Source organism: Ochotona princeps, chromosome 24 (assembly GCF_030435755.1).
Source record: "Ochotona princeps isolate mOchPri1 chromosome 24, mOchPri1.hap1, whole genome shotgun sequence".
Classification (NCBI taxonomy): Eukaryota; Metazoa; Chordata; class Mammalia; order Lagomorpha; family Ochotonidae; genus Ochotona; species Ochotona princeps.
In genome coordinates, this window is record NC_080855.1 from 2,315,005 (window position 1) to 2,340,858 (window position 25,854).

At 42.8% G+C, this 25,854-nt stretch overlaps 1 protein-coding gene across 1 annotated transcript in view; it reads right to left on the reverse strand.

The window, feature by feature from the left end:
- LOC101531236 (cytochrome P450 3A6) overlaps window positions 1-25,854 on the reverse strand; it is a 330,285-nt gene that overhangs the window by 23,093 nt on the left and 281,338 nt on the right. The window contains exons 5-8 of the mRNA XM_058680736.1: window positions 12,172-12,271; window positions 7,217-7,330; window positions 1,695-1,783; window positions 418-566 (exon numbers count right to left, since the gene is read on the reverse strand). Of these exons, the coding sequence (XP_058536719.1) occupies window positions 418-566; window positions 1,695-1,783; window positions 7,217-7,330; window positions 12,172-12,271 (452 nt within the window). The remainder of the gene's footprint in view (window positions 1-417; window positions 567-1,694; window positions 1,784-7,216; window positions 7,331-12,171; window positions 12,272-25,854) is intronic.

Sequence of the window (25,854 nt, forward strand, 5' to 3'; positions counted from 1 at the left end):
AATAATTCTACTACCAAGCATACACTAAAAAGATTGAAACACATATTCAAAGAGAAATATGTGCATGACTGCTCATAGAATGAATATGGCTTTCAGTAAACAAAACATGGAATCAATTCAAATGTCCAATAGCTAACGAAAAGATTAATAAACATTGAATGCTATATGACAAGATTCTTTACCATATATATAAAGAGTAAATAATAGTCAATCCATGGAGATAGAAAGGAAGATTAGTGAAAATGGGGGGAATAGGGATAGTGAAAGATAGAATAAGATTATTAAATTGACAAAAAAAGTTCTAAAACTGGCAATTATGATAGCGTAAATGTACTATTTAAATGGGTGTATTACATGCTTTATGAATCAGATCTAAAAGGCACTTTTTAAAAATAGATGAAATAGTACACTACTTACTTACTGAGAGAAGAAAAGGATCAAAGATATTAAATTTTAATAGCCTGCTGACATTTTTCACAAAGGGATCCTGTGGGTTTCTCAGGGAATCAATGTTCACTCCAAATGATGTGCCAGTGATCACATCCATGCTGTATGCCCCAAAGATTCTGAGGAGAGAGAGACACCAGGGCAATTAAAACCAGCACCTACTTGCCATTATTCAGCTACACATGCAGCAGGAAGTGCTGGGAAAGCACATATCACACACAAAAGGTAGACAGCCACACAGTCCCTGGACCACCTCCTGAGGCAGGCAGTGTGGTTCAGCGGGTTAAGTCTGGTAAGCCCACATCACCACTCGGAGTGCTGGTTCAAGTCCAACCTACACAACTTCTCATATAGTATCCTGCTAATGCATCCTGGGACGTAGAAGACGGTAATTTAACAACTTAGTCCCCTGGCACCCATGTGGGACCTGGAGTTAGACTTCCAGATCCTTGGCTTCAGCATGGCATACTCTACTGAACCAGCAAATGCAAGATAGCTCCTCTCCACTCTCTCTCCTCCATACCTCTCCCTCTTGGTTCTCACTTCTCTCTTTCTGCCTTTCAAATAAATAAATAGACAGCACCTTTATCAGAGTGGCCAATGTTGCCATCACTCACATTCACACACTTACTATGGGTATACAATGCAGTTGTCTTTCTTTCTCTCTTCCCTTCAAATTAGTATGAATAATCAAATAAGTAGCCCAGTTAGATGATGAATTATTTTGTTGACCTGCCCATGGTCTTTACTGGGCCTTTTCCTCTTCAGAGACTCAAGAAATCAGAAGCAACAGAAATATTTCAACATTTCACATTTTTCTAGTATCCTCAGCAAAACCATGTAGCCATTTTAATTGTTCCTACATACACATTGGACTCTTATGCCCTATCCCCTGTCTCCCAATAAGTACAAAATGCTTCCCCTACTTCTCCAGACCCATTCCATACCATCTACAAAGAAATCTGGTACAACCATGTTTCTTCTTTCTACCTATGGATTTTGTATCCCAAATAGCTAAGGTGAAATCGAGCAGGTAACTATTATGTGCTCTATTCAAATAAGGTCCCTTTTGTTCCCAACTTCCATGTCTTCAAGTTTCAGTTGTCCCCTTTTTGGATGACTCACTGGAGATCTAACAGCACACACCTGCTTTTGTATGCTCACTATAGTGACTCCAGAAGAAAAATTTCAACTCCATGGCACACACTGAAAGAGCTCAGAACCCCTGCAACTACATTCATACTTACTTTTTCAAGTCTACAGGCTTGCTTTTCTCTGCTTCCTGTCTCAGGTTTTTCATCAACACATCTCCATACTGGGCAATGATGGGTATCATCTAAGCACAAAAGCATAATACCACTCATAGAGAAATATAGAGATTCAAGTAACATAAGAATATGCTTTTTGAATTCATGGAGAAGTGACATCATGTTTCTGTATATATATAGACCACTAATGCACAGTTTAAGGTAGAGACTCAAGTAAGAAGAACACAGATTAGGGACAGTGCAATGACCCAACAGCCTAGCCCTCTAACTTCAGACACTGCCATCACTAGTTCATGTTCTGGATGCTCCATTTCCCATTCAGCTCCCTGCTTATAGCCTTGGAATGTAGCATAAGATGGCCCAAGTCATTGGGACCCTGCACCCTCCCTGGGAGACCCAAAAGAAGCACCTGGCTCCTGGCTTTGGATATGTTTGCCAGTCTCTCTTCTTTCCTTTCCTCTCTCCTCTCTCTCTCCTCTCTCTCTCTCTCTCTCTCTCTCTCTCTCTCTCTCTGCCTTTCCTTCTCTCTCCAAATAATAATAAGCAAATCTGTTTTTAAGAGAATCAGCAAAGGTTCATCTGGAAACAAAAAAAAAAACACAAATAGCTAGAACCATTCTCAAGAACAGGAAGTTAGCAAGGGGGAATCACAGTTCCAGACCTCTGGACATACTATAGGGCAGTGGTTATCAAAACAGCCTGGTACTGGCACAAAGATAGAGAGGAAGATCAATGGAGCAGAATAGAAACACCAGATGGGAACCCACACAAATACAGCCAAATAATCTTTGACAAAAAGATAAATGACAATCCAGACATATGAGAAGGTCGGTTCAATAAATGCTGTTGGGACAACTGGTTGATAGCCTGCAGAAACAAAAAGATAGACCCACATCTCTCACCATACACTAAGATCAAATCTAAATGGAAAAAAGACCAAATCTACATCCAGAAACCTTCAAACATTTGGAAGAAAATGTCAGAAATACTCTACAAGATCTAGGGGTAGGTCCCGTCTTCCTAAAAAGGACACCAAAAGCATTAGCAATCAAAACCAGAATAAACAAATATGACCTCATCAAACTAAGAAGCTTCTGTACAGCTAGAGAAACAATCAACAAAGTAAAAAAGCAGTTCTTTGTGGCCAAATGGGCCAAACTGGAAACCATAATGCTAAGGGAAATGAGCCAATCCCAAAAGGTTAAATACCACATGTTTGCCTTAATTTAAGATGATATGATGTTATGTATAACATGTTATGTTTTGAATGTTATATGTTGTGTATAAACTAAAATTGAAGTATAGGTGAGGTGGTCACAGAAGGTGGCTGGGAACCCGCATTTACTTTTAACATATTGGTTACTCATTACTATGTCAATTAATTCCATAATGATGTAAATTTTTGCTGATGGTATGTTGGAGCTTTCAATTGACTGGGATGATACTCTGCTGGCTCTGTCATCAGACCAGAGAGGGTATACCTAAGAAACCGTTGAACTTGACGGGACAATAAGATGCTGGACTCTATGTTTGGTATACGCTTGCAATGGGGAAATCTCAACTGAACTTGAGCTGTGGTTATGCAATAAGGTGGAGGAATCCACCATGGTGGGAGGGTTTGGGGAGGGGTGGGGAGAACCCGAGTATCTATGTAACTGTGTCACATAATACAATGTAATTACTGAAGTTAAATAATAAATAATTAAAAAAAAAAAAAAAAGCAACCCACATAATGGGAGAAGATCTTCGCGCACAACATAGGTGACAGAGGGCTAATTTCCAGAATATACAAAGAGCTACAAAACAACCAAAATGTCAAAACAAACAAGCCACTCAAGAAATGGGCACAGGAAATGGGCAAACACTTCACAAAGGAACAAACCCAAATGGCAAATAAACGTATGAAAAAATGCTCAAGTTCCCTGGCAATAAGGGAAATCCAAATTAAAACATCAATGAGGTACCACCTGACGTCAGTAACACTGGCCCACATGAATAAAAGCACCAACAACACTTGTTGGCGAGGTTGAGGGGAAAAGGGAACCCTACTCCACTGCTGGTGGGGCTGCAGGTTGGTACAGCCTCTATGGAAATCAGTATGGAGAACATTCAAACAACTCAAAATCTGCATACCATATGATCCAGCAATAGCACTCCTAGGAATATACCCAAAACACCTGTTATATGAGAAGCCAACATGCACTCCTATGTTCATAGCAGCACAATCAGTAATTGCAAAAACATGGAAGCAGCCAAAATGCCCATCAGCAGAGGATTGGATAAGAAAGCTATGGTTCATCTACTCCATGGAATACTACTCAGCTACTAAAAAAAACAAAATGCAGTTCATTGTGGCCAAATGGGCCAAACTGGAAACCATAATGCTAAGGGAAATGAGCCAATCCCAAAAGGTCAGATACCACATGTTTGCGTTAATTTAAGAGGATATGATGTTACGTAAAACAAGTTATTTTATGTATATTATGTTATATGTTGTATATAAACTAAAACTGAACTGTGAATGAGGTGATCACAGAAGATGGTTAAGAAATTGCAATTGTATTTAACATACTGGTTACTCAATACTATAAGTATTAGTTACACAATGAAGTTAATTCTTGCTGAGGGTATGTTGGAGCCTTTAATTGATTGTCTTGATAGTCTGATTGTTCTGTCCTCTGACTGGACAGGGTCTCCCCAGGAAGCTGAGGAACTAGATTGGACTATGGGATGGTGGACTCTGTTTGCTTGCAAAGAGGGAATCTCAACTGTACTTGATCAGTGGATATGCAACAAGGTGGAATATTCCACATGGGGGGAGGGCGGGGGAGGGGTGGGGTGATTCCCAGTTCCAACGAAACTGTATCACATAATACAATGTAATCAATGAATAAAAAAATAAAAAAAAGAAAGCTACGGTTCATCTACTCCATGGAATTCTACTCAGCTATTAAAAAAAATAAAATGCAGTTCTTTGTGGCCAAATGGTCCAAACTGGAAACCATAATGCTAAGGGAAATGAGCCAATCCCAAAAGGTCAGATACCACATGTTTGCGTTAATTTAAGAGGATATGATGTTATGTAAAACAAGTTATTTTATGTATATTATGTTTTATTTTGTGTATAAACTAAAACTGAATTGACAATGAGGTGATCACAGAAGATGGTTAAGAAATTGCAATTGGACCCCAACACCATCTGGTGCTCTGCAGTACCAGGGGAAATGTATGACAGACCAGGCTAGGTCTCAGCTCTTACTGAACCCTGTGTAAGCTGTATGGGGGTATGGAAGAGCCATAGCTGGGTTGAAACATCCAACAATAAGAACCAGATTGGGTTGAAGAACAGTCAGGAAACACCACTCTTCCTGCTAGGACAGGAGGTGAACTGAATAGGGCTGGCTCATGGACCCACTGGTATGTGCAAAACCTGGCACTGGGAGAGTTTCTGCTGGGGGGGGGGCCTGGGCAACTCCTCTGGCAGGACACAGTCCCTGCAGGTAAGCGCAAGAAGCACAATAGGAAACAGCCCCGAACAGGCTATGGAAATTATCCCACTGGTATACACATGGCATGGATTGGGGGTAGACCAGGCTGAACCTGTTCACATCACCCGCTGGTGAGTCCGAGAGCCAGAACAGAGTGTGGGTCGAGCCAGGTTTGATTGCGACACATACTAGTACACAATGTGGAATGCCAAGGTGAGATGAGCCATACTGGATGTGGTTGCAGCGCCCAAACAGCACATTTGATAATCAGGGGGAAGAGGCAAAGCTGACAGGGAAATGTGGGCTCCCCTGCTGGACAACCATTTACATTGGAAAGCATGAGTTGGAATGGGGGCAGATCAGAATAGGCAGGGCTCTTACACCTGTGGGCCTCATGTGGGCTAGATAAGGGAAGGGCCACAGTGGGCTAACTGTTCCAACTGGTGCAAGCAAAAACTAGAGTGGGTGAGGGTTGGTTGGGCTAGCCGTAGTACTAGCTGGCAGAGGCTGGCACTTGGAGCTAATTCTGTAAAGTCAAATGCCAGAACTACCTGGAGAGTGCATAATCTGGGAGTGAGTGTGGCGTAGAAGGGAAATAGTGGGCACCTCCTTCGGGGCTATCACTCTCATTGGACAGCACGAACACCAGGACAGGGGCAGGGGTGGCTGTAGAGAAGGGCATCTGCCAGTAGGTGTGTGGGCTGGATAGTAGGTTGGTTGGGTTGAGTTGGGCTTCAATGCCCATCAACACGTGCGATAGCTAAACAGGATGTGGGACAGACTTGACAAGCCTGCAGTGTGTACTGGCAAGCATGGGAACCAGGGTAGGGGGCAGAACTGGTGGGGGTTATGGGGAGTTGCCCCAACCAGGCTGCAGCTCCAATCGGTTTGCGTGAGGACCGAATATGAAGTGGGCAGGATCAAACTGGACTACAACACTCGTTGGTTCATGAGGAAGACAGGGCTGGAAACAGAACGAACCCAGCAATCCCAACGACCAGCATGATTGGTGTGACGGACGGTGTCGGACTCTGTACTAGCAAACTCACACAACAATCAGGCCTGGGATCATCTCAGATGAAGTTTCTTTGGAGATCCCTCCAACTGAACTGCTGATCTTAGAACCCCAGCCATGAAGAGACTGTCAGCCAGTGGATTCTGAATAGGATTCATTGTGATTGGAACTGAGAGATTGGCAGCAATCCAGAACTGATGAACTATCAAAACTGTATGAGCAGGACCCTCAGAGTGCGCCTCCCATTGGGGATCTGGGATGGGTGGGAGGTTGGGTGGGGCTTTCCCTTTGTTTTTTTGCCCTGACCCCAGATACAGGGTAAAGTGATATTGATGTGGAACCAATGGTATTACCCACTTTCACCCTGTAGCCCTTGACCCTTTGTTCCCTAACCAACTAAGTAAGATTATTAAAAATTAATTAAAAAAAAGAAATTGCAATTGTTTTTAACATATTGGTTACTCAATACTACAACTATTAGTTACACAACGAAGTTAATTGTTGCTGAGGGTATGTTGGAGCCTTTAATTGATCGGGTTGATAATCTGATGGTTCTGCCCTCAGACCGGACAGGGTCTCCCCAGGAAGCTGAAGAACTAGACTGGACTATAAGATGTTGCACTCTATGTTAGTTTATGCTCGCAAAGAGGGAATCTCAACTGTACTTGATCAGTGGATATGCAACAAGGTGGAATATTCCACATGGGGGAGGGCGGGGGGAGGGGTGGGGTAATTCCCAGTTCCAATGAAACTGCATCACATAATATGATGTAATCAATGAATAAAAAAATAAAATAAAAGTAAAAACAATCAGAACATGACTATCAACGCAGAAGTCATTTTAATGAATGTAATGTCTCTTCTAGGTCATAAAATCAAGACAATTTGGAGGACACAAAAACCCAATGAATTTTCTCCTTCAAAATGAACTAGGATGTAACTTTCTACCTGTCCCCACATTCATTTAAGTTTCTAATAAATATCCACTATTTCATTACCTCCTTGAGTTTTCCACTAGTGAAAGTAGGAGAAAGCAATGTTCGAAGTCGCTTCCATTCTTCATCCTCAGATATGGAGACGGCCTTTTTCATAAATCCCACTGGTCCAAAAGGCTAAAACCCAAACATAAGACATTTTGTCCTACATAAGATTAGGAAATCATCAGCATTGTAAACAACTATTAAATAGGCATTAGTCATTTTTAAAATGTTAGTGATGGTATACAAGCTGGCACACCCAATGTTATGCTTTCAATAAATATTATCCCATATGTCTAGCCTCGCTTGAGTAAATGAGATTTGAGTAGTGCCCTCAGAGCATGTCCCATATCAGGGACCCTGGGATGGGTAGAAGGTTGGGTAGGGCTTCTCTTTTATCTCCCTCCTTAACACAGATACAGAAAAAAGAGAGAGAGAGAATGTGGAAACAATGGTCTTACTCACTTTCCTATAGCCCTTGACTCTTTGTGCCATCTCAACTATGTAAAGATTATGAAAATAAAATAATAACTTTTTAAAAATCAATGAGCTTCTGCAGGGGATGGAAGAAGTCCAAACACTACCGTGCAAAAGCCAACGTCATCGGAAAGACAACCAGAAGCCCTGAGCGGTCCGCAGAAACAGAAGAACGATAAACGTCCTTCGGGACCAGGGAGGAGAGCTTTCTCTGGTCTGAACCTGGCTCCACTTCTGGACCCCCACCCTCTCTCGCGATGACCATCGGGATGGCTCCGAAAATCCCTCATAGCAAACAAAGAATCATACAAACTAAAAAAATCTAAAATAAATAGACAAACAACAAAAAGTAGAGCCTGGAATCTGACAGGAAAGAGCTGGCGTGGATTGGCACATGCCTCGCTGGGTGGGAAACAAAGATTAGTCACTCCTCACCATGGTGTTGGGGATTTCCCTGCACACACGCCCCAAAACAAACAAACAAAAAAATGTTCAGCACCTTAATTGTCGACAAATGTCTTGTTAGAGTTACAAGCCAGTCTAGATTATCCCAAAATCAGCCAAGATCAGCAAAATTATACTTCAACACAACAAATGGCTAAATACTAAAATGAAATAGACACGAGACAGCTGAATGGTACCTTATAGCCATTTTAAGGTATATAGCAGTCGGTTCCGTATATAAAACTAAAACTGAAATGTCAATGGGCTAATCATAGGTTGTGGTTAAGAACTTGCTTTCTTTTTTCTTTTTTCTTTCTTTCTTTTTTTTTTTTTTTTTTTTTTGTAACACACTGGTTACTCACAACCATGTCAATTCCATAATGTTGCAAATTGCTGTTGATGTTATGTCGGGACTCTTGGTTGAATGGGATGATTTGCTGCCAGCTTTAACAATGGACCAGAAATGGTCTCCGCAAGAGACTGTTCAACCCATCTGGACAATAAATAGCTGGACTTTATACTTGGTATATGTTTGCAAGGAAAGAAACTTGATTGGATTTGAACTGTAATGCTGCATCAAGGTGGAGGAAGCCACCAGGGGGGAGGGGCGTGGGGGGGGATTCCCAGAGCCTATGAAACTGTCACATAATGCTAAATAATTAATAAAAAAATAAAAAATCAATGGTTCACATAAGAAAATTTTTCTTCCAGGAGAAGAACAGAAACAAAAACATAGAACATCCTCAGGAAAGTGCAAAACAGAAAAGGGTTGGTGACAGCCAAATATCCTGGGAAAACTATCTCTTTAGCCTAGCCAATCCTGCTTATATACACTCAATCTCTCTTTACATATATTCACCCACAAACACATACAATGAGAAAATGATAAAAGGGATAACATTCCTCAAAAAACTAAAAGTATATATAGTTTAAGCGCCTGTTCAATGTCCAAAGAACTGAAATCATTGTATCAACAAAATAACTGTGAAGCTTATAACAGCATTATTCACAATAGGCAAGATCCACCAAAGTGTCCCTCACTTTGAATAAAGATGATGTACTATATATTCACAATGGAATGCAGCCATAAGTAACAATGAATACAGCCATGAATCAAAATCAAGCCTGGTTATTTGCAACAAAATTAGTGGTACTCAGGCCCAGCGGCGTGGCCTAGCGGCTATATTCCTCACCTTGAACACGCCAGGATCCCATATGGGCGCCGGTTCTAATCCCGGCAGCTCCACTTCCCATCCAGCTCTCTGCTTGTGGCCTGGGAAAGCAGTCGAGGACAGCCCAAAGCCTGGGGACTCTGCACCCGTGCGGGAGACCTGGAAGAAGTTCCTGGTTCCCGGCTTCGGATCTGTGCAGCACCGGCCATGGCGGTTCACTTGGGGAGTGAATCATAGGATGGAAGATCTTCCTCTCTGTCTCTCCTCCTCTCTGTATATCTGACTTTGTAATAAAATAAATAAATCTTTAAAAAATTAATGTTACAGAAGGTCATTATGTTAAGCCACATTATATTAAGCCAACAAGAAAATTCTCTCTCATGTGTGCAAGTTTTAGAAAGTCAGTCTGAACATAAAGCAGGGATTACTGCAGTCTCTGAGGACTGGAGAAAAATATAGAGGAAAGCTGGATGACAGGCACAAAAACACTGAGAAATAATTCATTTAGGGCTATACAGCAGAATGGAATATCTGTAGTTACAAAAACGTATTGTATGTTATGTGAAAAACTGAAAAAGAACTCAGGTTCTAAGCATGAAGAAAAAAACAGAACACACGTTTTAGAAAATGTTAACATAAAAGACAGTGAAGTAGAGCAAGACATGTTTAAACAGACAGAGAAACATTAAGCCAGTGTGAAGTAGAGCGGGCAACAGGAAATAGAAGAGGACAAAAAGAAAGCAGAGGGGCACCTGGAGACTGACAGACACAGGACCAAGAGCAAAAGAAGACACAGAGGCACAATGAACATTGCTGAGGACTCCTCTGCAATGGAGCAAGACCCTTGGCCAACCTCAGAGTTAACTGAGGAAGACGTGGAGAAAATGGCACATACAGAATCCAAATCACTCATTATAAAGCTTCTTATCAACAATGAGAAGCACATGATCAGGAGTTCAAGCAATTTAAGGAATATGTCACATAGAAAATGAATCAAATGAAAGCTGATATATCAGAAATGAAGAATACCACGGAGCAAATTAAAAGTACAGTGGAGAGTCTCCAAAGTACAATGAAGCAACCAGAAGAAAGAATCCCAGAACTGAAAGATATTTCTGTCACCAAGGAGAAACAAACAAAAATTTGGAAGCAGAGCTGGATCAAGCTAAAGCAAGTATTCAAGAAATGAAAGACCCTAAAAGGCCCAACAAAAGAGTTATGGGACTCCCAGAAGGTACACAAAGAGAAGGTGGGGATAAAAGTGTATTCAATGAAATAATAAGGGAAATTTTCCCTAATCTAAGAAAGAATTGGGAAACAACATCCAGGAGGGGCACAGAACTCCCAACAGGCTTGACCTAAAGCAATCTTCTCCACAACACATTCATTTAAGGGAAGGTACAGTAGCTGTGTAAGGGAGACTATCATTTCTAGTAGCATGTTACTTAACTTCATGGCATTGTTAATTTCTGTTTTCTTGCTGTTGCTGATTTTGTACTGTGGCTTTTCATTTAAGGGATGTATAGTAACTGTGTAATGTAGACTATCATATGCAGATGTGAAGCAAATGCAGCACGAATTTCTACTTCTAGATCATGGATTAACTCCCAATGAAACTGTTTACTATATACTGACAATATATTGCTGGACTCTCTGCCATTATGCATGCCTGCAATGATGGACATGTCTGTTTATGAAGAACTAACTGTACTATATTAATAAAATAGGGAAATTCAGTATGGATGAAGGGACTTGTGGAGGTGGTAAAGAAAATCCTATGGTGTATGGAACTCTGTCATAAGGCAATAATAATATTAATAATAATAATAAAGAAGTTTTAAAACAATATACAGATAGAATGTATATGCTGAAAATCACAAAAATTTGCCAAGAAAACACAATGAAGAGCCATGCTGTGTTCATCAACTGGAAGACTCAAGACAACAAGGATGCAAATTCTGACAAAGTTCATCTGTAGCTTTAATTCAATTCCCATCCAAATCTAAGCAAGATTGATCTTTAAATATAAATGAATCATTCCAAAGTTTTGTGGAGAAATTAAAATGAAGAACAGCTATTCCAGTCATGAAAAGTAAAATGAAGTGGGGAAATTCACTTCACATGATATTATGCTTATTATAAACCTACCATAAACAAGATAGTGTGGTATTATTGGGTGTTAGGCACATTGATCAATTGAACAGAACAGGTAATGAAACCTAGACCCACAGCCTCAGTTCCAATGAATTTCTAACACTGGTGAAAAAGCAATACAATGAAGGGACAAAAAGAGGGAAGGAGATGTTGAAACATATGAGCAGTCCAAATATATGGGCAAAAGATGAACAGTGACATGAACGCCATACATTACACAGGAATTAAATCAAAATAAATTACAGGTTTAAGGTAATCACAAAATCATACAACAAAGGAGGGTTACGCAAAGAAAGTTCAATCTTGGCAACAAAGGCACAACCTATAAATGATAAAACCAACCATGGCCTCTTCAAATAAAAAGTACAAATTCTAATAAGGAATCTGCTATAAGGAAGAGACAAGACGTACATTGCAATTCAAACTGAATAATAAGAGGGAGTCTTTTGATGAGACAAGATTTCCACAGGTTGTTTGTGCTGGTTGTTGAAATCTACACATGTGATCCATGTCCTTGGCTACATACATACATACACACAAACACAGAGAGAAAGGGAGAGGTAGAGAAAGCACATAAAAGTTCATGAAATCTGAATAAGCTTTTTGTTCTTTTCCTGTCATTACAGAAATATCCCATTTTTATAGATATGCAAGATATTATCACTGTGATAAGCAAATTTGTGAAAGGTTAAGTACTTAAACTTGTTTTTTAAAAAATTCAATACTAACCCGTCGGTTTGTGAAGACAGAGTAACATTCTTTCACCAGCACTGTTTTTATCATTTCTGGATCAGTGATGGCCAACACAGGCTTCCGACCTTCAAACAATCTGTGGTGGGAGAATGAAACTGATTAGGTCCAAGAAGCCAGATTTCAATAGACAAAGCCAAGCCCAGGACCCACACTTTGATCCTGAGGTTACATTTCTCGTTTTGCTTTTGTACAACAAACATTTAGCATCCCTTCCTGGTTCAAGTTTGAGTAGGCTATACAGCAAGATGCCAACACCAAAAGTCACTGGGGTCTTCATAAACTAAAGTAGCTCACATTACAGACTAAATAGCTTGTCATAAATATCACATATATAAGGCCCAGTGCGATGACTCAGTGGCTAAATCTTCACCTTGCATGAACCAGGATCCCATATGGGTTTTGGTTCATGTCCCAGCTGCTTCACTTCCAATCCAGTTCCCTGCCTATAGCCTGGGAAAGCAGGAGAGGATGGTCCAAAGCCTCGGGATGCTGCACAATGTGGGAGATCCAGAGGAGGCTCCTGGATTTGGATCAGCTCAGCTCCAGCTATCGCAGCCACTTAGGGAATAAACCAGCAGATGGAAGATCTATCTCTATATGTCTCCTACTCTCTGTAAACCCGCATTTACAATAAAAGAAATAAATAAATCTTTTTCTTTAAAAAATCACATATAGAAATCATGTTAGAGGTCTGGTACTATGACACAGCAAGTAAAACCACCACCTGCAAGGCTGGTATCACTTGTGGGCATTGGCTCACATCCCAGCTGCTCTGCTTTCAAATCAGCTCACTAATAATGGCCTAGAAAAGCAGCAAAAGAAGGCCCAAGTATTATGGCCCCTGCCAACCACGTGGGAGAATGAATGAAGCTCCTGACTTTATCTGGTCCCACCCAACAGCTGTGACCATTCCAGGAGTGAACCACCAAATAGAAAATCTTTCTCTCTCTGCCTCTTTCTCTTATACATATATATATATATATATATGATAAATGATGACACTAAATAGCATGCAACATATTATATATATTATATATGTGCACTATATGTTATATATGATTTATATATACAAGACATATATGTATTATATACATATATCTTCTTTCCTCTGTAATTCTAACTTTGAAAATAAAAGTTAGAACTCCTGGGCCTGGCACCGTGGCCTAGTGGCTAAAGTCCTCGCCTTGAACGCCCCGGGATCCCATATGGGCGCCGGTTCTAATCCTGGCAACTCCACTTCCCATCCAGCTCCCTGCTTGTTTCCTGGGAAAGCAGTTGAGGACGGCCCAGTGCATTGGAACCCTGCACCCACGTGGGAGACCTGGAAGAGGTTCCAGGTTCCTGGCTTCGGATTGGTGCAGCACCAGCCCGTTGCAGCTCACTTGGGGAGTGAATCATCAGACGCAAGATCTTCCTCTCTGTCTCTCCTCCTCTCTGTATATCTGACTTTGTAATAAAATAAATAAATCTTTTTTAAAAAGTTAGAACTCCTGTTTATTAATTTTCTGATGTATTATTGTCCATGATAGAACTTTCTAAGCATAGAGGTTCATCTCTTCCTCTTTCTTCCTCCTTTCCTATTGAGAATGACCTACATACAGAAATCAACAACATATGTTGATGAGGATGTGACAGAAAAGGTCCCCTAATCCACTGTTGCTTGGAAAGATCCCTAAAAACAGAAAGAACACTAGAACATTTGCTCAGTGTAGGTCCAAAACACTTTAAATTTTCTTGAAAGTTAATCAATGGGGGAGGCTTTGGGGAGGGGTGGAGAGAATCCAAGTACCTATGAAATTGTGTTACATAATACAATGTAATTAATGAATTAAAAATAATAAATAAATAAAAAAGAAAGTTCATCAATTGGGCCTGATACAGTACCCCAGTAATTAAAGTTCTCGCCTTGCATGTACCAGAATCCTAAACAGGTGCCAGTTCGTATCCTAGCAGCTCCACTTCCCATCCAGCTCCCTGCTTGTGGCCTGGGAAAGCAGTAGAGAACAGCATAAAGCTGAGAGGGACCCTGCATCCACGTGAGAGACCCAGAAGCTCCTGGCTCCCAGCTTCTGATCAGCTCAGCTCTGCCTGTTGTGGCTGCTTGGGAATAAACCAGCAGATGCAAGATCTTTCCCTCTGTCTCTCCTTCTCTCTGCAAATCTGACTTCACAATAAAAAAAATTAATAAATCTTTTTAAGTTCATTAATTAAAATACACTTATTTTTTATACAAACTTGGAAATTCACATATAGGTTTCTCATCGTATGAATTTTCCACAAATTTTTTTAGCTCTCCTGGCTAAAAAGGGGGGGGCAGTGACTAACTCCCTCATGGTGAGAGTGGTAGTTAAGACACCACATCTGAGGGGACATGGAAAGACCAGGGTCTGACAGCCTGGATCATTTGGCCCATGTGTGCAGTGGAAGTTGGGTCTTTGAGCCCCAAAGGGGACAGAGAATGGCTGGGGCCACCACCTGGGTTGCTTGGCCTGCATGCACAGTGGAAGCTGGGGTCCTGAGCCCCAGAGGGGACGGGGAATGGCTGGGGCCACCAGCCTGGGTTGCTTGGCTTGCATGCACAGTGGAAACTGGGGTCCTGAGCCCCAGAGGGGGCAGGGAAGCAGCCTGCTGATGAGCATGTGGTTCAGACCTCAGTGTTGGTCAGGTCAGGCAAGGTGGTTGCAGTGGTGGCCAGTTGTGAGTTGGTTCTAGAGTAGGGCAGACCAGGCAGGGTTTGGCCAAACCTTAGCACATTGGCATGTGCAGGAGCCAGGCTAGAATGCAGGTCATGCCAGGCTAGGCAAACACCTATCAGTTTTAATGAGTAAGGGATGAGAACAAACTAGGCAGGGCTAAACTGCAGCACCCACCAGTGAGAGTTGGAACTAGTGGGAGAGAGGGACAGGTCATGCTGCAGCATTTGATGACAAAGGTCAAGATGGGGGAAGGGCTATTCTGAGCTGGGTCAGAACAACCACTGACATGTGCAAGATCTAGGGTTGGGAACAAGCCTGGTTTGGGAGCTAAGGGGACACACCATCTGGATTGTGGTTCCCACTGGTAAGTACGAGGTCCAGAACAGGGTCTGCTGTCTGGTCCGAACATGACTGCAGTGTCCCTCAGATGGGTGTCGAATGGATCTTGGGCATGCCAGACTGGGCTGGACTCCAGCATTCACTGGTGCTCATGAGAGCCAGGGTAGGTATAGGATGGGCTGGGCTAGGTTCAGCTCCCAATGAACCATGTGAGAACTGCATTGGGGCATGGACCAGGTGTGGCTGGGCTGCACCACCTATCAGTAAGAACTGGAATAGGTGTAGATTAGTTGCACTGTTCCTGCCATGACAGGAGGTGGACTAAGTCAGGCTGGGCCTGAGGTCTGCCACTGGGAAGTGACCTGATAAAGGAATTGGGGAACTCCTCTGTCATAACACAGTTCCTGTAAGTGAGCACAAGAACCAAAGCAAGGAGGACCCAAAACCAGGCCAGGCTATGGTACCCATCATCACACCTGTGGGTCAGGTCTGGGGGTGGGCCTGACTGGGCAAGTTCATAACACACACTGGCAGACCTGAGAACTAGGCTTGATCAAAACACCCGCCGGTTCACATCAGGGCCAGGACTGGGAGCTGGCTTGGCTGGGTTAGGCTGTAGCATATACCAGCATGAATTGGAATCAGGCACAGACAGACCAGGCCAGTCCAGGCTACAGCACCTTCCAGCAAATGCCAAGGTGAGATGGGCTACGCCAGACTGGGCTGCAGCTCCCACCAGTACATATGAGCCCCAGGGAGAGAGGTGCAAGCCTGGTAGGTAGGCAGCGTGGGCTCCTCAGCAAGGCCAGTGCTCCCACTAATAAGCCTGAGCCCTGGGACTGGGAGCAGATCAGGCTGGGCAGGGCTACAACATCTGTTGGCCTACATGTAAACTGGGTTGTGAGAAGAGCCAGGGTTGGCTAACCAACTATATCCACGGTAGCATGCATAAGTCAGAGTTAAGTGCAGACTGGTTGGGCTTTGCCAAGCATTGGCGGAAAAGTGCTGCAACTGCGTGCAAGTCCTGTCAATCTAGACTACAGAACCACCTAGAGAGTGCAATATCTAGGACTCAGAGTAAGCCCAGTAGGGAAATGGTGGACACTGCTCTGATGTGCTGCAGCTCTCACTGGTGAACATGAGGACCAGGCTGTGAGTAGGCCTGACTGGCCAAGCGGTGGCACCCACAGCAGGAGTGTATGCTGGATAGTGGGGTCAGTTAGATTGTGTTAGGCTCCAATACCCATTAATGTATACAAGAGATGATTGGGACATGGGACAGATTAGACCAGTCTGCTGCACACACTGGCATCCATGGGAACCAGGCTGGGGGTGGGCCTGATGAGGGTTATTGGGTATCACTCCAACTAGACTATAGTTCCCACTGGTGTACACGAGAGCTGAGTATTGTGGGAAGGGTTGGTCTGAGCCACAGCATCCATTGGTTGTATAATAGACGGGGTTAGAGATAGAACTGACCCAGCAGTTGCAACTACCAATGTGTGCATAAGCTGATGAGGGTGACAGACTGAGCCATATCCCATACTGGCAAGCACACTAAAGGGTCAGGTCTGAGGCCACTTTAAATGAGGTCTTTTTGGGGAACCTCCCCAACTTAACTGTTGGACTCAGAATTACAAACATGGGGAGAATGGCAGGACCTATGGTCTCACCGTGGAATGCATATGGCAGAACTGGGTCTCCTCAGTGGCTAAGAAAGAGCAGTGGACAGTATAGCCAGATGCTCATGGAGGATATGGCAGTCCATTGGCGCTTACAGAGGATATCTGGTACCATAGCAGAGGATGGAGGGCAGAACAAATTGGACAACTACCTCAGTCAAGCTTTGACAGCAAATATCTGGATCAATGGAGACTCTGAGGTGGACTATGTCAGCCAATGGAATTTGTTCACCCTTGGATCAGTGAGATTGACAGAATTTCAGAACTTTTGGAACCACTTAAGCAGAACTCTCAGAGCATGTTCTGCATCAGGGACCCTGGGATGACATCAGGTGCCCATTCCCCAAACCCGGATACTGAGATGGATGGGAGCTGGGTACGGTTTCTCCCCTTATCTCCCCCCTTCCCTTGATAAAGCAGGAAGAAAAAGAAAATTTAGAAACAATACTCTCACCCACTTTCCCCTAACACTCGATCCTTCCCATCCTGATCAACTATGCAAATATCATCAAAAATAAAAATAAATTAGAAAAAAAATATTTAAACACCACATCTCTACTGCATTTCCTGAGTTCAATTCCAGGCTCCAGCCACCAATTCCAGTTTCCTCCCAGGGAAGAGCTTGGGGTACAATAGGTGATCAAATAGGTGGCTCTGTTCCTGTTAACCCCATGGAAGGTCTGAATTAAGATCCTAGGTCGGGCTCGGAGCGTGGCCTAGTGACTAAGGTCCTCGCCTTGATCCCATATGGTCGCTGGTTCTAATCCCTGTGGCTCCACTTCTTTATCTCTCCTCCTCTCAGTATATCTGACTTTGTAATAAAAATAAAATAAATCTTAAAAAAAAAAAGATCCTAGGTCTTCCACCTCCTCACTGTTGTATTACTTGGTTTGTACTGGCTGTGTCACCTCAGCAGCTCCTGTGACCCGCTCTAATGACTCGATGAGAAAAGATTTTTGAAAAAATAAGAAGAAACAAAATTTGCCCCCACTTGCTTATACATACCAAACACACTGCTTACACCTCTATCTCAACTCTCATTAAACATCCAGGTGTGCAAAACACAATGGCAGGTGAAGTTGGCCAAGGCCTCCCACATAATCAAGAAGTCTGTCAGGCAAAGGGAAGACCCAGTGGTTTACAGTACCTGACCTTTCTTCTTCACATTCAGGAGAATTAAACAAAGAAATACTAGCAAAGTGATAGAAACAAGATAGAGGCCTGTCAAAGAGGAATGGATAAAGAATTAAGATGGCAGAATAGAGTAAGGACATGTTTAACAGAGGAAGAAATGATAGCTGGTGAATCAGAGAGGGCACATTCCAGGAAATAGGAGAAGACAGAACAACCACAGAGGGGCACCTGGAGACAAACACAGGAAAGTAGCAGACAAAATGGTGTGGTGTTGCAGTGACTGATACCCAAGCAGCATTCAACAAGCAGCAATCTGAACTACACCAGCATCCAGAACGCCACCATCAACAAGGTGGGAAGGGATATTCACCAGGAGCTCAGGAGGTGAACGCAGACAAAAAGCTGCCTATCCTGTTGATCTGTTTGATTGGACTAGGAGCAGAGTCAGAGTGGCAGATCCCAGAAGGGCAGTATGGGAACAACGTGGATTTTCCAGCCCAGTCCCCGCCTAGAGCTGAATTAGGCACATTTTGTTTAAGGAGGCAAAGGCTATCGACACTACTGCACATGCACTAAGCTGAGAGTGAACTCATTTCTGGCGCAGCAAACTTCAAGAATGTGGCATCCTACAGGTTCCACCCAAGATAGGTCCTAGTAGCCCACAGACTTTACTGCCAGCAGATAAAGGGTTCTAGCATTGGCACATCAGGTGCCATTTTATACAGTGTGTCAAAAGCTTAAAGACTGCACAGACAACAGTGAGCTGCACATGTGCTGAGCTATGAGAGAACTGAGTTCAGTGCATTGCACTGGTCCCAGCAGAAAATAATACCAACTTTGCCATCTTATGATTCAAAATAGGGACGTGTGACTCTCAGACCTAACAGCCAACAGGGTCCAGCAAAATCAACACCACCAACAACTTAGCTATATAGGACTCCTAGTGTCTCCCTAATCCTGGGACCTACTTGAACTAGAAGTGGAAGAAAGGTTGTACACAAAATGGTGCAGCCTCAACACAGTATCACAGGAGGTGGAGACTGATGAGTAAGGAGCTGGGGCTACAGTAAACATGGTAGAAACCTAACATAAGAACCGAGACCTGGAACCTGCTGGAGAGAGTAGCACAAGTGATTGCCAACAAAGAGTTGTGTACCAACTGCAAGAAGTAAAATCAAACTATAGACCTATAGGTGACAGAGCTTACAAAATCTCCCCATGCAGAAGACTCTGCTAACCAGAAGTACAATGACCAAGAGCAAAAGAGGAGACAAAGGCACAATGAATATTACTGAAGCCTCCCCTGCAAAAAGCAAAAGCCTTGGCCAACCTCAGAGTTAACTGAGGAAGACGTGGAGAAAATGGCACATACAGAATCCAAATCACTCATTATAAAGCTTCTTATCAACAATGAGAAGCACAAGATCAGGAGCTCAAGCAATTTAAGGAATATGTCACATAGAAAATGAATCAATGCAGTTCTTTGTGGCCAAATGGGCCAAACTGGAAACCATAATGCTAAGGGAAATGAGCCAATCCCAAAAGGTTAAATACCACATGTTTGCCTTAATTTAAGATGATATGATGTTATGTATAACATGTTATGTTTTGAATGTTATATGTTGTGTATAAACTAAAATTGAAGTATAGGTGAGGTGGTCACAGAAGGTGGCTGGGAACCCGCATTTACTTTTGCCATATTGGTTACTCATTACTATGTCAATTAATTCCATAATGATGTAAATTTTTGCTGATGGTATGTTGGAGCTTTCAATTGACTGGGATGATACTCTGCTGGCTCTGTCATCAGACCAGAGAGGGTATACCTAAGAAGCCGTTGAACTTGACGGGACAATAAGATGCTGGACTCTATGTTTGGTATACGCTTGCAATGGGGAAATCTCAACTGAACTTGAGCTGTGGTTATGCAACAAGGTGGAGGAATCCACCATGGTGGGAGGGTTTGGGGAGGGGTGGGGAGAACCCAAGTATCTATGTAACTGTGTCACATAATACAATGTAATTACTGAAGTTAAATAATAAATAATTAAAAAAAACATGGACTTGAACGTCAGAAAAGGATGAAATCTCACTCCTGACATGGTCACTTACTAGTTGTGGAAACTTCATCAAAAAACTTTATTTCTCTAAGCTACTAGTTCCTCAGCCATAAGGTGGCTAAGGACACCCAACTGCAAACATAAATGTTACAACAATGTGTTTCCAAACGATTGATAGTGTTTGGCAGAAAGCTTTTAAACTTATATTTCCTCTCAGTTCTAGAATGTCTCATGAATTTATTGAATAAACTTGAATTCAATTCTTTAAAAAAAAAAAAAGAAAGAAAATGAATCAAATGAAAGCTGATATATCAGAAATGAAGAATACCACGGAGCAAATTAAAAGTACAGTGGAGAGTCTCCAAAGTACAATGAAGCAACCAGAAGAAAGAATCCCAGAACTGGAAGATATTTCTGTCACCAAGGAGAAACAAACAAAAATTTGGAAGCAGAGCTGGATCAAGCTAAAGCAAGTATTCAAGAAATGAAAGACCCTAAAAGGCCCAACAAAAGAGTTATGGGACTCTCAGAAGGTACACAAAGAGAAGGTGGGGTTAAACGTGTATTCAATGAAATAATAAGGGAAATTTTCCCTAATCTAAGAAAGAATTGGGAAACAACATCCAGGAGGGGCACAGAACTCCCAACAGGCTTGACCAAAAACAATCTTCTCCACGACACATGATAGTCAAGCACTCTTCAATTGAACATAAGATCCTGAAATGTGCACATGAAAAAAAATCAGTTGACTTATAAAGGAATGCCAATTAAATTCACAGGAGACCTCTCACAGGAAACGCTACAGGCCAGAAGAGAATGGAGTGACATAGTCCAGATTCTCAAGGCAAAAAAATTGTCAGCCCAGGATAGCATACCCAGCAAAGCTTTCCTTTGTCTTGGAAAATGAAATAAAATTCAATGATTTGAAAGATGGCCGACTGCAGAGAGCTGGTGTAGGGTGGAGTAGGGAAGTAGGGGAGCCGATCCAGCAGAGAAACAGGCCAGGAGGTGCGAAACTGTAGGGAGAAGAACGAGAAGGTCACTGGAGTTCACTAAAGCAAGAAGATCTACACAGCGTGAAGGAACAGCCGCAAAAAGTAGGAAAGAAAATACAGCACGCCGCGAGAAACCTGGTGAGTCACGATCCCAGGCAGGGGGAAGGCGGCGGAGGCTCAACCGCCCCAGGGAAAACAGAGGCGGCCGGAAGGATAGGCGCCCACACCGACAGGGGCACCAGTCCCCTGGAAGGCAGGAGCCCCCAGAGGAGGCTACTGGACTGATCATTGGGTGCATCATCCCTGCAGAAGTGGAGGAAAAGCAGGGGAGATTTCCCAGAGGCTTGCCTACCCGCTGCTCAGCGGCTGAGGGAGAGTGCAGAGGGAACTGGAGCGGCGCTGTGGGACTGGGGCTCAGAGATCCCCATATCGGCTCTGAGCTGTGGACTGGCTGTGGGAGAGTCAGTGGATCCTGTTGCTGGACTCGCCCTGAGCCCCAGAGGCTGGGCAACGCTCGACAGGGCCTCACGTCCTGGGCAGAGGAGCAGACTAGTGGGGGCACATCTCACCTCAAGGGCTCTGTGCCTCTCAGAGATCCGCTTCTACCCTTGAGAGAGTGCAGCTGAGGAAGTGGCTTCTCCAGGGCAGAGTCCCCAGCTGGGCTCAGCTAGAGAGGCCAGACCAGAGCGGGCTCAGCTGAACTGGCAGGACAGGTTTTCCCAGCAGGAGCCCACTCGGAAAGACCTGCCTGCGGTGTTGCAGCCCTCAGCGGAGCAGCACTTCCGAGTTTGGCACTGGGGCCGCGGAGATTTCCAGCCCAGCACAGGCCGGGGTTGGGGATTTTAGACTCCGAGCAGCAGGAGCCCCTGCTGTGCTAACCTCAAGCCCTGAAGGAGAGTCTCGGCTCAGCACTGAGGCGGAGACCCCCGCTGTATTAGCCTTGTGACCCAAAGCCCAGGCGCGGCTTAGCAGAGTGAATCTGTAGGGCACTGCCTTTGCGAGGGAGCCACAGGGGAAGGGGCCTGGCACTAGGGCTGGCCCACAAAGCCTCCTGACCCAGCTCAGGGCTGTGATCTACAGACCCTGAAAGCAGCTGGTGACTCAGGCAGTAAGCCCTGCTGGGCTCAGCCGGAGACCCCAAACCAGAGCCGGCTCAGCTGAATCACCGCTAAAATCTCAAAACAACAAGAAGCAAAAACACAATGAGGAGAAGTATCAGAAAAAGCAATGACCCAGAGGAAAGATCAAGCACTCCCTCCCAATACAACCAAAAACTAATCTCAATATCTGAGATGCAAGATGAAGACATAGAGGAACTATCAGATAAGGACTTTAAGAAGCTAATGATGAAATTCGTCAGAGAGAGTGAAAAGCGCTGGGAAGAGTCTAAGGCATTCGAAAACCATATCACTGCAGAAATAAATCAAATCAAAAAGGGAATCCTCGATATAGAGCACAAAATTGAAAGCCTAACCAACAGAATGAACACAGCAGAGGACAGAATATCAGAATTGGAAGACAATCAGAATGAAAGGCAGCAGCTCATCAAACAGTTGGAGACAAATCTAGAGAAAGCCAATAGGTCCATACAGGAAATGAAAGACAACCTCAAAAAATCAAATATTAGAATAATAGGCCTTCCCGAAGGAGTGGAAAAGGAGACAGGCTTGCAACGGGTGCTCAATGAGATAATACAGGAGAACTTCCAGAATATTGGAAATATAAATCCAGCACAAATCCAGGAAGGGCAAAGAACCCCCAGGAGATACGACCCAAACAAATCGTCTCCCAGACATGTGGTCCTCAAGCTACCTTCAAGTGAATACAAGGAAACCATTCTAAGACAAGTAAGAAAAAAGGATAAGATTACTTTCAGGGGAAGGGAAATCAGGATCACAGCCGACCTATCAGAAGAAACGCTCCAAGCAAGGAGAGAATGGGGTAAAACCTATCAAATCCTGAAACAAAACAACTGCCAACCAAGAATAATGTACCCAGCAAAGCTCTCATTTATATTTGAGAATGAAATCAAATACTTCAACAGTAAAGAGAAACTCGAAGAATACATCAACACGAAACCAGCTCTGGAAAATCTACTCAGGAAGGTGCTAAACCCAGAAAGAAAAAATACAAACCAAAATCAAAGATGGCAAATGGGAAGACCTCCCCACTAAAATCCATACAAGAAAAGTCAACCAATCAAGAACTCTAATAGTCGCAAATACACACTTCCATACTTACACTCATGGCAGCCCAAAACCAATTCCTTTCAATATTATCTCTAAACACAAATGGCTTAAACTCACCAATCAAAAGGCATAGATTAACGGAATGGATCATCAAACAGCACCCAACTATATGTTGTCTACAAGAGACACATCTAACCAGAAAATCCTGTAAGAAATTTAAAGTGAAAGGATGGAAAAAGACATTTCATGCCAATGGACGAGAAAAAAAGGCTGGCGTAGCTGTTCTAATCTCAGATGACCTAGACTTCAAGCTGACAGACATCAAAAAGGACAGAGAAGGACATTATATATTGGTGAAGGGACTGATCCATCAAGAAGTAATTACAATCGTGAACATATATGCACCTAATTCCAATGCGCCTAGCTTCGTGAAGCAACTACTTACAGACTTAAGGGGAGACATAGATACACACACAATAATAGTGGGTGATCTTAACACCCCACTAACAACTATAGACAGATCAACAAAACAAAAACTCAACAAAGAAACAACAGAGTTCGTACAAACATTAGAACAACTAGACTTGGTAGACATTTATAGAATTTTTTATCCTAAGACCACAGATTATACATTTTTTTCAGCAGTGCATGGCACCTTCTCCAGGATCGACCACATGATAGGACACAAAGCAAATCTAAATAACTTCAAAAAGATAGGAATCATACCATGTACCCTCTCAGACCACCACGGAATGAAACTGGAAATCAGCAATTCAAAATGTCCCAGGAAATATAGAAACTCTTGGAGGCTGAACAATATGCTATTAAATGAACAATGGGTCAGGGAAGAAATTAAAGATGAGATCAAAAAATTTATGGAAACCAATGAAAACTCTGACACAACATTCCAAAACTTGTGGGACACTGCCAAAGCAGTGCTACGGGGTAAACTCATCGCAATTGGAGCTCATGTCAAGGCCCAAGAGAGTCACCAAATACAGGAACTAACCACACACCTCCAGGAACTGGAAAAGCAGCAGCAGATGAGCCCCACACACAACAGGAAACAAGAAATCATCAAAACAAGGGAGGAAATCAACCAGATAGAAATAAAAAAAACCATACACAAAATCAACGAATCAAAAAGCTGGTTTTTTGAAAAGATAAACAAAATAGACACCCCGCTGGCCCATCTGACAAAGAAAAAACAAGAGAAAGCAAGAATTAACAGCATCAAAGATGAAAAAGGCAACATAACAACAGACATTACAACCATTAAGAACATAATCAGAAATTACTACAAAGCACTGTACTCCAACAAATCAGAAGGCCACCAAGAAATGGAAAAGTTCTTAGACTCACACAACCTGCCAAAACTTAGCCCAGAGGCAACAATCAACGTGAACAAACCCATAACTGAAGCAGAGATTGAATCAGTGATTAAAGACCTCCCAACAAAGAAAAGCCCAGGACCAGACGGCTTCACTACAGAATTCTACAAAACATTCCGAACAGAACTAACTCCAATCCTCTACAAACTCTTCAAAACAATAGAAAAGGAAGCAACCCTTCCAAACTCATTCTATGAAGCCAACATTACCTTAATCCCAAAACCGGGCAGAGATCCTACAGAGAAAGAAAACTACAGACCTATCTCTTTGATGAACATTGATGCTAAGATTCTCAACAAAATCCTAGCCAACAGAATTCAAAAACACATCAGACAGATCATTCATCCAGATCAAGTAGGATTCATCCCTGGAATGCAGGGATGGTTCAACATTCGCAAATCCATAAATGTGATACACCACATCCAAAAACTGAAAAACAAGAATCACATGATAGTATCAATAGATGCAGAAAAAGCTTTCGACAAAATTCAGCACAACTTCCTGCTAAAGACCCTAACCAAGGTAGGCATAGATGGAAAAATCCACAACATAATCAAAGCAATATATGAAAAACCCAATGCCAGCATCATACTGAATGGAGAAAAACTGGAACCCTTCCCACTGAGATCTGGAACAAGACAGGGATGTCCGCTTTCTCCGCTGCTATTCAACATAGTTCTAGAGGTACTCGCTGAGGCCATAAGACAAGAAAAAGAAATCAAAGGAATCCAAATGGGAAATGAAGAAGTCAAGCTTTCACTATATGCAGATGACATGATTCTTTATATGGAAGAGCCAAAAGGCTCAACACAGAGACTACTAGAACTTATACGAGAGTTTGGTGGAGTGGCAGGGTACAAAATTAATGAACAAAAATCAACAGCCATAGTGTATGCTAACAGCCCCAAGTTGGAAAAAGATCTAACCAGCAAGATACCATTCAAAGTAACAAAGGAAAGCATGAAGTATCTGGGAATTAACCTAACCAAAAATGTAGGAGACCTATTTGAGGAAAACTACAAACTACTTAAAAAAGAAATTGAACAAGATCTAGAAAGATGGAGTAACATCCCATGCTCCTGGATAGGTAAAATCAATATCATTAAAATGTCTATACTGCCAAAAGCAATATATACATTCAACGCAATCCCAATCAAATTGCCCAAAACATTC